The 15,094-nt window shown below is 38.3% G+C and overlaps 1 protein-coding gene across 3 annotated transcripts in view; it reads left to right on the top strand.

Moving 5' to 3' along the window:
- Positions 1-12,080, top strand: part of LOC107729947 (receptor activity-modifying protein 3-like) — a 16,106-nt gene extending 4,026 nt beyond the window's left edge. Inside the window, exons 2-4 of one of the 3 annotated variants that reach the window (XM_016540688.1) lie at positions 6,080-6,109; positions 7,084-7,243; positions 10,752-12,080. In XM_016540688.1, coding sequence (XP_016396174.1) covers positions 6,080-6,109; positions 7,084-7,243; positions 10,752-11,004 — 443 coding nt within the window. In that variant the 3' untranslated portion in view covers positions 11,005-12,080. Of the gene's footprint in view, positions 1-6,076; positions 6,110-7,083; positions 7,244-10,751 lie in introns of all 3 variants that reach the window. The other 2 variants (XM_016540687.1, XM_016540689.1) reach the window with 2 other exon arrangements.
- Positions 12,081-15,094: the final 3,014 nt, after the last annotated feature.

The following is a 15,094-nucleotide window of genomic DNA, read 5'->3' as shown; positions in this document are numbered from 1 at the left end:
TGTGTGTGTGTGTGTGTGTGAGTGTGAGTGTGTGTGAGTGGTCATGAGAAATGAGTGTCTCTTTCATCTGTTGTGTTACTGCATTTGGAAAGTTAAATGTGATTCACTCTCATCAGGAGTCCAAGCTTCACAGAAGATCTAGACACACTCAATCGACTCCAGCAGTGTGTGTGTGTGTGTGTGTGTGATAATGTTCATTTAGATGTTTTATCTGTCATCTAGACGTCTTTAAAGGGACTTCTTTCTGATTTGGAACACAAAAGAAGATTCATTCGTTCATTCATTCAGCTCCTCTGAACACCAGAAGGTCTGTGTTTCTCAAACTGTGGTTTGTAAGTAGATGAAAAGCTAATAATGAATGAAATCATAAAAATGTAAAATGCTAATTTTATAAATAAAATAAATCAAAATAAAGCACTAAGAAAGATGAAACATTTTATTAGTTTATCTGCTTTTCATGTGACCACTGACTGTCTTCAGAGAAGCGTGAATGTGAATGTATTGATAAATGCAGTATGAACTGAAATCTAAGTAAGAGTTCAGGTGAATATTCGGCTGATGAAAGATTTCGTCTGATCTGATTCAGTATCTGTGCTGAGGTTCAGAGTCAGACGTGTGTTGTGACACACATGGAGTTGCGCTGATGGGTTAGCAAATACACGCGTGTGCTGCCAGTGTTGAGAAAGCAGCGGTGACCCGCACACACACACACACACACACACACACGCACACACACACTCACACACACTCTCTCTCTCTCTCTCTCTCACACACACACACGTTTGTTTCTGTGAATTGTGGAGACTTTCCATAGACTTCTATTACTTTTATACTGACCAAACAATATCTTCTATCCCCTAACCCTAAACCTACCCCTTACAGAAAACCTGTTTGCATTCTTACACTTTCAGATAAACATCATTTACTATTTTAAATTTTTTTTTTTCCCTCGTGAGGACTGCAGGACGGACCCCACAATGTCAAAAATTTCAGGTGTTACTATTCTTGTGGAGACATTTGATCCTCACAATGTAGCATAAACCAGAGTGTGTGTGTGTGTGAGTGTGTGTGTGTGTGTGTGTGTGTGTGTGTGTGTGTGTGTGTGAGTGAGTGTGTGTGTGTGTGTGTGTAATTGAAGGCTGGAGCGAGCGGATCTGATGATGACTGACACTAGTGCTGGTGTGTTCATGTTCTGATGAATCTGATGTGACTCACGAATCCTCCAGAGCTCTGTGTGTCTGATGCTCCTCCGCACCTGCTGTACTCCACACATAAACTCGCATTACTTCAGATACAACTAACTTTACCTAATATAAAATAGAATATAAAAAACTTAAACATATTTTCCTTCATCTGTTTGCCAAGGCAATATTTCTAATTTTCATTCAGTTTGTCTTGATGGACCAAATGACTAAAACTAGATTAAAAATGAATAAAAACACAACAAAATTTTGATTATAATTAAAATGAAAAAAGAAAATTTGAACTAATTCTAAATATTGGTCATTACCACTATAGGTAAAATGTCACATTTTTCAGTACCAAATTTGGTACCATACAAAAACTATTGAAAACAAGAAGTATTAAAAAATGACATGGGTTATAATTGATCATTATCATTAATAACTGAGTAAATGATGTAGCCTTTGCTTTAGAAGAGAAAAAATGGTAATAAAATGAAGAACAAAGAAAGATGTGAAATAAAAAGTGGCAGGTCTGTTAGTTTGCATTTACACTGCAAGACAGATCTGTTATGACATATCAGATTTTTAGTTTTGTCCGTTTCTGTTTATCTCTATGTGATTCATTGCATTTTCAGATTCAATAAAATATTTCATTACAGTTGTAATCACTGACTGAACTTTGCAGTGTGTAGCAAGCAGCATGAAAGATATAAAATACCTGAAATATCTCATATGAATGATAACTTACAGTTTTTTTCAGCTACTCACACACATTTTCAAAACTTTGCCTCTTTTTTTCAAAACTTTACACACAAATCCAAGAATTGCACAAACAATGCAAAACGCCTCGCATCTCTTGCAAAACAAAGCACTGCATTCAAAATATCACAAACACATCTCAAAAGCAAACATTTGCAAACACCTTTGCCATAATATTAATTCCTGTTAGATTTGTGTGTGTTACATAGAGAATTGTGTGTTGTGTTTAGCAAAAAGTGTTTTATGAAATTAAAAACTGAGTCAAAGGCTGAGAATTAGTGTCTGGTTTTGTAGGTTTGGTGTGTGCTTCTGCTGTTTGAGTGTCAGCTTTCAGAAACTGTGACGAGGAAAGATTTTCCGTGTAAAAAAACAACTGTAAACCAGTCCTTACAATTTTCTAAAAAAAAAATTCTAGAAAATTCTAGTGTTGACTGATATTATAATGATATTTATTTGGTCGTTATCAGACACCTTCCTGTTCCTCAGTTCTGGGTCTGTCTGTGATATTTCCCATCATGCTCTCTGAATGCACTTTTCCCTCTCTGACCTTTTCATCTGAGCTTTGACCTTTTGACCTTGTTGTGTTTTACGCTCTTCCACACGAGCATGTTCATCCTGTCATTGTGTCTTTACTTATACAGCTTTCACTGATAGAACATTTCACAAATAAATACAAAGAAATGGCAAGCAGCACACTGAAATTTTGAAGTAGGCAAACTGAAATAACCTTTGTTTTATTTACAACTTTTAAAAATCACTTTTTGTAGTATGTCTAGTATAGCTGTGGCCAGTTTAAACGCTGTATATTCTTTGACTCGCATGTGAAAGCCAGCGCTGCTCGTGGGTTTGATTCACTCACTGAAGACTCTCTGGATAAAAGCACCTGCTAAACGCACAGGCGTGTTTAATTAAGATCCATCAGTGATTAAGAGCAGCCTGGCGATGGTTGTGTGAACGAGCAGACATTCAGCACCGGCTCTTCAACACTAACCTGAAGTGACTGGGAGGAAATTGCGAAGGCAAATTGGACGCAGTTCCATTAGGAAGCGCAGAAACACCTTTAATTCCAGATTTAATTGAGGCTGTGATCTAGCAGCACCATCAGCCGCTGTCATTAGTGAGCGTGTCTCGTTACTGTGTGTGACAGTCATTCAGAATGACCATTACATTGCTGTGATTCACCCACATCACACACACACACACACACACACTAATGCTGGTTTTATCATCAAATAATTACCCGGTTTAATAGCTCTCGTTGTGTTTTTGCTCTGAGTGGACGGAGCCGTTGCCATGAGAACGCACATTATAACCTCGTCAGCTCATTCGTTTTTATATAAACATCAATATCGTGCAAAGAAACATTATAATTACAGAAGTGAATGGAGGAGCAGAGATATTACTGATTCCATAAACTCTTGAATGTGAAGCTCGTTTGTGAAGAGCTCGTTTAACTAGAGTTGTTTTGATTGCTGATGAAGGCCGATGGTTTATTTCAGGCGGCAGAGAAACAGCAGCAGGTGAATATAAGAGAGTCTTTACATTCTCATCATGAGCATCAAACGAAGCTGAATGGCAAATATATTCACATTAACCCTGACATATGAAATAATATGCAGAAAAACATGACTTTCTGAAGTGGAACAGTTCATTGAAGCGTTGAACTAAATATTATTATTATTTTGAATTATTTTGAATAAATGCATTCTGAAAATATGATTTAAACACAATCAGATAGTTAATAATAAACTGTCATGATTTGAGTGCATTGTTCATTGTTCAGTTTCACTGATGTATGACTGACAAATATGATCACATTAATTTTATTAGATTGTTGATGTTAAAAGTGTTTAATCCGAATTGATGGAAATGTATTAGTGCTATCAATCAATTAAAAAAAATTAACTAATTAATCGTACAATTTTTTTCTGAAATTAATCGCGATTAATCTCACCTAACATTAAAGTTTTTAAATATACGTTTATATTGCAATAATTTCACAATCATCAAATTAATGTAGAAACAACATAAAGACAGCATATTTTTATTATTCGTTTAATGGCGTCTTTTTTATGACTGAAGGCCAGTATGTGTACTGATGTCTCTATGAACTTTTTTCCCCCTAATATTTATCCATCCAACATTACAGTATAATTGAGAGCTATTAATTTTAACATTTATTAGACTTTAAAAAATAACAGCTAATTTAAGTGAACTGAACTTAAAACAATCTTCATATAAACCCATTATAATAAATGTCATATTTAGCTACCTGTGCCCTTATATACAGAAACTGAATAAAGTTGTCAAACACTAAATTCTAAATTAAATATAGATGAATCCTTAAAGCTACAATAGTTATTGATTTCCTCTTTTTTCTTTTGTTCTTTGATGAACAGACATCACAGCAGCTGGTTATTAGATTATTTGGCTGCTATTACTTTAAGAGCTGCCGCTGCTGAACGTGACGCGGATCTGACATGCACGCTCGTAGTTTCATCCGCGCTTTAATATGAAATTATACAGGCTACAGCGAGAAAATTAGTGTTTACTGGCATATGGCCTGACAACATCTCATCTGACCACAGTTCACTGATGTTCTACTGAAGCACCTCGTCACCTGTACCGTGTGTTTCCACGCTCGTTTGAGACGAAGTGGAGCAAGTTCTCCTGTTTGATGTGCTCGTAAAGACATTCTGTGTCTAACCCTAGCCCCACCCCTGCGTTAACTGCATTAAAAATTGTAAACCCCGTCAAACTGGAAAAATTAATTGCCTGCATTAATGCGCTAATTTTGACAGCACTAAAATATATGTGTAATTGATGATGTTCAGGTCCGAGTGTGTTTGGTGTTTGACATTTACATCTTTTGCTAGAGTACGGTGTGTCTCGTCTCTGAATGAATCGCCTGAACCAAACAGAGAGTGTTTTAGTGTCTGGACCGTTTAAGCCAGTCCTGATCCCAGAATGCCCTGCTCCGATGATGGACAGCGTCTCAGAGCTTCTCCAGGGAAACTCAGCAGCTCCTTGAAGCCTTTGAACATTATCACGGTGCTCGCGTCTGTGTCCGGATGCAGGAAGCCGCTAAATTTAGCTAAATTTAAGTGTTTTTAAGGCCTGAACTGGTGACACATTGCGACTCGTTCATCTGATGTCTGATATCTTCACGCAGACCATTAGACTCGTGCGCTGTATTACAAGAAGAACTGACATGATGTTTGAACCGAACACAAGTGCAAATGTGATAAAGATTTAGAAACATCATACTTTCATCAGACTTTAAATGTGAGGTTGAAGTCACTGGATCTGTTGGATCTTTATGGCTTTATTACCTAATATAAATGCAAGATTGTCTTTCAGAGCTCTCAGAAATGAAGCAGCGGCGGTATGATATTGTTGAGTTGGGACTCTATTGGGGCCTGTATTAACGTCTCTGAACACAGTTTGAGTTGATGTGCATGAGGGATCTGTGCTCGCATGCGCCGTTAACATGTGCCGTTAGCATGCACGTCCCGCCGTCTGTCTGCAGTGCTTAATATTCATGCGTCTCCTCAGGGACGGACTGACAGCCCTGCAGAACACCAGATCCATTCACATGCTGCTGCAGGCTGCTTTAGATGCTGGAATAACACTGACACACACTTTTCACCAGAACAAAAGTGCTGCTCAACTCGCATGAGGATTCTGGGGAAACTGGTTAACTAAACAAGTCTTGTTGTGTGATCTAACTGTATAATATATAAGTAATATAATGTATAAATGTACTTGGTGAGTTTGATGTGGGTTTAAAATACAGCCATGGTTGTAAATTGTTTTAAGTCAAGTCATCGTTATTTCTAGAGGTCTTGATTCGATACAGATTGCATCTTCACAGAAATAAACAGGAAAATAACAGTGTTAATGCTGCAAATTTATGAAACAAATTCAATTTCAGCTATAAGCAGCTCTGCAGAAGACCATAGTAGAGTTCAGTGTTGAAATTATTCAGTTCAATAACTATGGAATAAATTCAATTGAAATGTGGTTCATAATAGTATTTTTCTTCCCTAAAATAAAGATATATGAATATGATATGAATCAGATATGAATCTAGTTATATCTGGGTCCTAATCATGAAACTCTTTTTGTTTTAGCAGTGAACATGCTGATGACGAGAGGTTTATCAGGTGAGTGTCTCTCATGTCTCAGTCATGTTTTAGTCGTGTGTCAAAGTCATGTCTCAGTCATGTCTTAATCATCTCTCAATTGTGTCATGTCTCAAATAGTCATGTCTCAGTCAAATCTTTGTCATGTCTCAGTCATGTCTCAGTCGTGTCTCAGTCATGTCTCAGTCGTGTCTCAGTCAAATCTCAGTCATGACTCAGTCGTGTCTCAGTCGTGTCTCAGTCGTGTCTCAGTCGTGTCTCAGTCATGTCTCAGTCAAATCTCAGTCATGACTCAGTTGTGTCTCAGTCATGTCTCAGTCATGTCTCAGTCGTGTCTCAGTCATGTCTCAGTCGTGTCTCAGTCGTGTCTCAGTCAAATCTCAGTCATGACTCAGTTGTGTCTCAGTCATGTCTCAGTCATGTCTCAGTCATGTTTCAGTCGTGTCTCAGTCATGTCTCAGTCAAATCTCAGTTGTGTCTCAGTCGTGTCTCAGTTGTGTCTCTCAGCATGTGGACTGATGCTCTGTCTCTGTCATGTTTTAGTCATGTCTCAGTCGTGTTTTAATCATGTCTCAGACGTGTCTCAATCATGTCTCAGTCGTGTCTCAGTTGTGTCTCTCAGCATGTGGACTGATGCTCTGTCTCTGTCATGTTTTAGTCATGTCTCAGTCGTGTTTTAATCATGTCTCAGACGTGTCTCAATCATGTCTCAGTCGTGTCTCAGTTGTGTCTCTCAGCATGTGGACTGATGCTCTGTCTCTGTCATGTTTTAGTCATGTCTCAGTCGTGTTTTAATCATGTCTCAGACGTGTCTCAATCATGTCTCAGTCGTGTCTCAGTTGTGTCTCTCAGCATGTGGACTGATGCTCTGTCTCTGTCATGTTTTAGTCATGTCTCAGTCGTGTTTTAATCATGTCTCAGACGTGTCTCAATCATGTCTCAGTCGTGTCTCAGTTGTGTCTCTCAGCATGTAGACTGATGCTCTGTCTCTTCAGACGCAGACGGCGCTGATCAATTGTTCACCCAGCGGCCGCGGCTCCTGCAGTGCAATCAGACGCTCCTGCTGCTGGAGATGGAGAGATGCGGAGAACGATTCAGCAGCGACATGAATCACGTCCATCCAGACGACAGATGCAACCTCACGCACTTCATCAGGTGAATCACCATCCTCATCATCATCCTCTACAGCACTTTACTCTCCAATCTATACAAATACAAGAGTCACTCAACTTAATGAGTCCAGCTTAATTAAACATTAACGAGCCTGTGTGTGAGAGAGAGTATTTGTGTGTTTGTGTTTCTTTTTCAATTCATAAGTCAAGTCACATTTATTTCTACAGCGCTTTATGCAATTCAGATCGATTCAAAGCATCTTCACAGTAATAAACAGGAAAATACATTGTTAATGTTGTAGAATTCATAAATTATGAAACAAATCCAATTTTAGCTGTAAGCAGCTCTACAGAAAACAATAGAACCATTATTCAGATCAATGCAGTTCAACATTTCTGATTGAAGTAATTGAGCGTAATGAGACGCTTCCCGTCACTTTTATGAGGCTGATTTGAAGATCAATATATCTGGATCATCATCCACTTAAATATGATGAATGACGCGACACTGGAGAGTGTTAGACTCTGAAACACACTGCGTTCTGCTGTATTTGTGCTGTGAGGACTCGGACGGGTAACTAGTTGAGTAGTTAAACGGTTCTCACAGACTCAATGATCTGCTGCGTGTGTTTGTAAATGCTCCGCTGTGATTGATGAATCTGTGATCTGCAGATGTTTATTCTTGAAGACGTTCCAGGAACTCACAGTTCACACTGATCTTGAGCTCCTTCCAGAGACTCGAGGAGTGTTTGACACTCGTCAGCCGGTCAGATGTTGATAAACCAGAAGCACAACACTGTTTACATGTTTATCTGGAACAGAAGCCAGCGGTTCTGACCACATTCACTCTTGAGATGACAGTGACCTTCACATGTCCAGATCATGTCTTTAAAATGGACAGTATTTATTCAGAATAAGGCAAAACCAGTGTGTTTTCATGCACTGCTCAGTTTTTGCTTCCATATCATGTCTTTTCTTTCAGAGTAATGCAAAGAAAACATTCAACTACACATTAAGTGTTTATTTTATTGCACTTTATCTGTTTTTGTCTATAGATTTCAATTACAATCCATATCTTTAAAGAGTTTTTTTCTCTTTAGTTTTATTCCTCTCCACACTGAAAAAAATGATTTTCTTACTTGGACATTTATACTAGAAAACAAGACAAAATACTAAGAATTCTTGAATCAAGATGAATTTACTTGACAAGTAAAATGACTTAAGATATGTCTTATTTTCTGCAAAAATTATCAAAATTATGTTAGTTTTTGCTTAAAACAAGCAAAAATATCTGCCAATGGGCCAAGAAAAATACTCTTGTTTAGCTTTGAATTAAGATTATTTTTCTTTTTTTCATTGGCAGATATTTTTGCTTGTTTTAAGCAAAAACTAACATAATGTTGATAATTAAAAAAAACAAAAACAAGTCTTAATATCTTAAGTCATTTTACTTGACAAGTAAATGCATATTGATTCAAGAATGTTTAGACATTTATACTAGAAAACTAGACAAAAATACTAAGTTAGAAAATCATTTTCTGCAGTGTATATTCTGATTGTTTGTACATATTTCATTCACACTGATTTATACAACATTTCACTCCTGAAAAAAAAACTCTGTTGACAGTATTTTTTTGATTTATGGACAAAAAGAGAAATTCAGAATCCCCTCTAGAAAAACCTTTAACTCTAATATGACAACAAAATCAAACACAAATTATGAACTTGACTTTTATCCAATAATCAGATGTATGTTCTGGAAATGTGTGCAAATTAGTGCATATTTAATTAGAGAATGCCTAATTTGCATATTTAAAAATAACATTTCAGAAAACGTATAATACACTAAATGTTTTTTGCCTCTGATGACTAGTAACAGCAACACACAGCTGTGAGGAATCATTCACGTCTGCAGAGCTCTAGTTCCAGTGATGAGTGACTCAAACACCATCAAAACAATAATAATAATCAGAAACGAGGGTTTGAGCTGGACGCTGGTGAACATCAGTGACCCACGACTCACTCGCACACCATTAGGTTCACCGCTGGACGCTTTATTAAGACAGACGATTAGACGGGTCACAACATGAACCCAATTACTGAGATCCTGAGCGGGACTGTTTTCCCAGACTCTGGAGGAAAGAGCCTGCAGGTGTCAGCAGGGACCAATCACAGCTCACACACAGCCGCTCATTTGCATACTAATCACAGGAAACCTTCATGAACCTCTTTAACTTCATTTATTCAGTCACTGAGGTCCAGTATTTCACTGGAGACTGACCTGCTCAGACGCGTCTCAGACTGTCTCGCTGTGTCTCACTGTCTTCTGCTCAGCAGATCAGCGTTTCTCTGGTCTGGTGGAGGTTTTTCTCCATGATAACATCAGCAGATGGGACAGCAGGTGTGTTTTTGCTGAAGATGGTTGCTGATGACAGATAGTGAGTGCTGCGGTCCCAGATGAGCTCTTTACTAACGGCTGATACGATCACAATCAGAAAATACTGTCAACAGACAGAAAACAAACACATTTTCACCATGTTTTTAGGAGTGAAATGTTTATAAATCAGTGTGAATGAAATATGAACAACCCTTCAGAATATAGAGAGGAATAAAACTGTAAAGAGAAAAAACTCTTTAAAGATATGGATTGTAATTGTAATCTACAGACGCAAATTGAGAAAGTGCAATAAAGTAAACGTTTAAATGTGTATTTTGGATGTTTTCTTTCCTCTAGTCTGAGAAAAGAGAGAAATACAGCAGAACTTTAGCAGTGCATGAAAACACGCTGGTTTCGCCTGTAGTGTCTCAAAGAAGAGTCTGAATGTGTTTAATTGTCATGAAGATATCCCAATGCAAAGCTTCTTCATGATCCTCAGAATCAGGTTTCATGTTCTTTGTGCCAGTATTAATATCTTGTGTTCTGGACGTCGATCAGGAGGATTGTGTGAGGAAGTGTGCTTTGGTATTGTGATGTAAATTCTGTTCATCTGCGTCTCAGTGAAGATGAAGAGCAAAGAACTTTATTAGCGTGTCACGGGCAGAACTCCGGCTAATCGGAAAGATTTGTTTGAAAAGAGTCATTAAACACTGAATATGAGCCGTTTCTCTGGCTGACGTCCTGAAGGAAATGAGTGATGCACTGATTGCTGTGAAAGAAAACGACCTGAATTTCTCCATCACATGTGTCCCTGCAGCACAAAAGCAGTGTTAAGTCGCTGGGGTATATTTGTAGCAATAGCCAACAATACATTGTATGGGTCAAAATTATACATTTTTCTTTTATGCCAAAAATCATTAGGATATTAAGTAAAGATCATGTTCCATGAACATATTTAGTAAATGTCCTACCGTAAATATATCAAAACTTAATTTATGAGTAGTAATATGCATTGCTAAGAACTTCATTTGAACAACTTTAAAGATGATTTTCTCAATATTTAGATTTTTTTGCACCCTCAGATTCCAGATTTTCAAATATTGTCCTATCCTAACAAACCATACATCAATGGAAAGCTCATTTATTCAGATCAGGTTTCTGCTTGTCTCCTCAGAGAGTATCACGTCTTCTCCTTCTGCACGGAGATGAACGCCGAGCGCATCGGCTGCTTCTGGCCGAACCCAGCGGTGGAGCGCTTCATCATCAGCATCCACAAGCACTTCTTCTCCAACTGCAGCCTGGAGCACGTGTTCCTCGACCCGCCGGACCACACGCTCACCCTCCTCATCCTCGTGCCCGTCTTCCTCACGCTGGCCATGGTGCTGCTGGTGGTGTGGTGCAGCAAGCGGAGCGACATCCTCGCCTAGCGTCTGTGGATGAAGAACACGCTCACAGCTGATGTGCTGTGTGCTTCTGCTGTTTGAGTGTCAGCTTTCAGAAACTGTGTGACGAGGGAAGATGAAGAAGCTGTAATTCAGTGCTAATAGAGGGCGTGAGTGAAGCTCTGTCGGGATCTCTGGAAGGAGGACTACATGGATCATGCACTGTACAGCTATTATTTAATGTTTTAATTAAATAACGTAGATTTAGAGCATTTGTCAAGCTCACACTGCCGTGTTTGTGGTTTTTGTTGGGTGCGTTATCATCTCGACACGCATCGCCGGCTCATTTATCCAGTGATTTTAGCTTGAGTTTTCTTCTCTGACTCAGTGATCAACATGTTCCTGTGAAACACAAGCGACTGAAGCGGGACATGTGAACGAGTTCGAGTGAGCATCCGGCCAGGCTGGTTTTAGGATGACGGTATTATTTATATGAGAAGGAAAGCCGTGTATTGTGTGTGACTTAGAGATACAAACAAAAGACAATAGTTGCTCTCAAGCGCCTGGCCTCGTGTTCTGCAGAAGAGCCGCTCGCGCCGCAGGAAGGATATCAAAGTCTTTCCCAGCGCGGCCGATGAATGAGAGGAAGTGGCCTGCTTATGATTTTCACCAAAAGAGCTGCAGGAACCGCTGCCGTGCTCCCCAAACGTGTTCTGATGGAGAGATGCTGATCGTCTGTGAGCGTCGCCTCGTCAGTCTGCAGCACTTCTTATCCTCCTGTGCAGAACAGCAGCCTACATTTATCATTTCTGTATTTGAACTGCATAAAACATATTCCGCCGATTAGGATTTCACAGTTCGAACATAAACTAATAAACTTCTTAACGTAAACTGATAAACTGAACGTAATGCATATTTGTCAGTCATTCGTCAAGGAAACAGGTCACTCAAGAAATCCTTTACTATTGACATCTACTTGATTTTATTTAAATATTTAAAAAAGAGTTTATTACAGTTTCTTAGATTCGGTTTAAATCTGTTCGTTGTGAAAATGAATAAATAAATTCAGTTTAAAAGTATGAAGATGTGACTACCTGTGAATTGAACTGAAACAAACTTTATTTATTAATGATAAATATATCACTGCAAAAAATGATTTTCTTACTTAGTATTTCTGTCTTGTTTTCTAGTATAAATGTCTAAACATTCTTGATTCAAGATGCATTTACTTGACAAGTAACATGATTTAAGATATTAAGACTTGTTTTTTGAACAAATTATCAAAATCTTGTAAGCTTTTGCTTAAAACAAGTAAAAATATCTGCCAATGGGGTAAGAAAATTATCTTAATTCAAAGCTAAACAAGATTATTTTTCTTGCCCCATTGGCAGATATGTTTGCTTGTTTTAAGCAAATATTAACATAATTTTGATCATTTTTTTTCAGAAAATGAGACATAATATATTGTCATTTTACTTGTAAAGTAAATTCATCTTAATTCAAGAATTCTTGTGCACGTGTGTGTGTGTGTGAGAGAGTGTGTGTGTGTGTGAGTGTGAGTGTGAGTGTGCGAGAATGTTTGTGTGCGTGTGAGTGTGTGTGTGTGTGTGTGCGAGTAGTATTTTGTCTTGTTTTCTAGTATAAATATCCAAGTAAGAAAATCATTGTTTGCAGTGTATAAAGTTAAATATATGAAACAAACTTTATTTATTAATGATAAATATATAAAGCTGGTTATTGTGTATTTACAGTATTTAAAGTTTATTAACACTATTACAGAAATCTGACCTGTTTCATTGCTGTAAGTTTTTAATTCAAATACATAAATCTTAAATTGAAGTGTTTGATTGAGGCCTCATATATATACTGTATATACTGTATATTCCTGTAGGTCTGTGTGTTTTGCTGCGAGCAGGCTCTCTGTTGGGAGTGTATTATTGGAAGTCGATTGAGAGGTTTTAGTGCCTCCAGCGCTCACTTCCTGTTTACTTTAGAACTCCCACACTGCTAAAGTTCACGCAGAAGCACAACAGAGCTAAGCTTAACTGGACAGATTGAGGACGTGATGTTCATCTGGAACGCAGAATCAATCAGAGCTTCCTTCCTGCTGAAATCATCAATTATACGTTCATATCCGACACTCAAGCACTGTTTCAGCAAAGGGTCTCTGTCTATCTGTTAGATAATAAATGATCTGATTTATTCTGTTCATGTTTGATTCATTCTGAAGTGTTGATGTGATTCACTCGCAGCAGCTCATGATTCATGTTTCACTGTTGATTTTGATGCGGTTCTTAAGCTCAGACCAGGCTGGAATGGGTCGTTTTTGTCTTTAACAGGAGCTTCAGGTCAATATCTAATGATATTTAACACTTTTTCTTTCAGATTTATGCAGCACTTTTGGATCATATATGATTCGTTCGCTCAATGATTCTGAACAGCTGTGATTCATCTGTAATGTTCATAATAAATACATCGATTCAGCAGCACCTTTCCATCCAGACGCTGCTGCTGTCGAGCAGAAAAACACATATACAGTAAATATGATTGTTCTTCTACTCGTCACGCAGCACAGCGTCAGTATAAATGCATCTCAGCTCTGGAATAAAGGTTGAGTTCTGCTAATATTAGTCTCTATTGTGTCAGTGTTACAGGAAATGATGCATCTGACGCACAGACACACACACACACACAAACTCACAGACACACACTCACACTCACACTCACACAAACTCACAGACACACACTCACACTCACACTCACACAAACTCACAGACACACACTCACACTCACACTCACACAAACTCACAGACACACACTCACACTCACACTCACACAAACTCACAGACACACACTCACACTCACACTCACACAAACTCACAGACACACACTCACACTCACACTCACACAAACTCACAGACACACACTCACACTCACACTCACACAAACTTCACAGACACACACACACACACAAACACACACACATGCACACTCACACAAACACACACACATGCACACTCACACAAACTCACAGACACACACACACACAGACACATACTCACACACAGACAGACACACACACACTCACACTCACACAAACTCACAGACACGCACACACACACAAACTCACAGACACGGCTGAATATAATATTGATAGAGGTCAGCTGTGGCTCTGGTTTGTTCCTCATGTGTTCAGTCAGATGAATGTTTGACTCATGAATGAATCATGAACAGACTCTGTCTGTGTTGAAGCTCAATGACGATCATGGTTGGTTAATGTAACGTGGTTTTAGTAGTCGATGCAGATGATGTTTCTCCATCGCTGCTGATTGTGAACGATCAGCGTGAGGAAACGAAGAGTAAGAGTTTCTCTGATGAACCTGGATTGTCAGATGACCGCATCCGGACCGCTAGCTGTAGAGCTGTAGCACAGCAAGTGAGCAGCGCGTCAAAACAGCGCAGCGGAGCACATAACACGCGCTCAGGCTCGTTTATGGTAATCATCTTTCAGCGCTATATCCTCTAGTATTTTTATCAAAAGCCAAACGCGCTTTGTTCAAGCCCTTTCAGCTCCGTGTGCTTTCTCTCGCCGGCGCCAAGTTCAAGAGCTGCGGATGACGCGGTTATTTTAACAGCAACAGAAACACAAAATTACAGATTCACTAAAACAGCAGAAAACAGCAATGCTGCAAATATAGTTATTTTTCTTACTATCTATTTATCTATCTATAACCTAGGACTCTGACTATTTAATCCAGACGTGAAAAGACGTTTCTGATCTACAGTTAGCATTATTAATATTTAGGCTAAGAACATTAATGTATGTATGTATGTATATATATATATATATATATATATATATATATAGGCCTAATTATAATTGGGAAACTTGTTGTTCGATGGCTAGGATGGAACTTAAACTTTGAAACTGTTAGTTATCTTTATTTTCTGCTAAAGATGAGAACGTTTTGGTTATTGTAGCTACATTGTTTTTAGTAGGCTAGATATGGCTTTTCAGTAAAATATTAAAATAGTATAGATTTCAGGAGGAAAACCCTGAACAGAAACAGTATTTTTTTTTTGTCACATGGCATGTATCTAAATGTAAAAATACAGTACATGTAAAAATATATTG

The sequence above is a fragment of the Sinocyclocheilus rhinocerous genome, unplaced genomic scaffold (assembly GCF_001515625.1).
Source record: "Sinocyclocheilus rhinocerous isolate Xijiao unplaced genomic scaffold, SAMN03320098_v1.1 scaffold2835, whole genome shotgun sequence".
Classification (NCBI taxonomy): domain Eukaryota; kingdom Metazoa; phylum Chordata; class Actinopteri; order Cypriniformes; family Cyprinidae; genus Sinocyclocheilus; species Sinocyclocheilus rhinocerous.
Note: the sequence above shows the minus strand (reverse complement) of the source record. Positions and strands in the feature narration are given on the sequence as shown.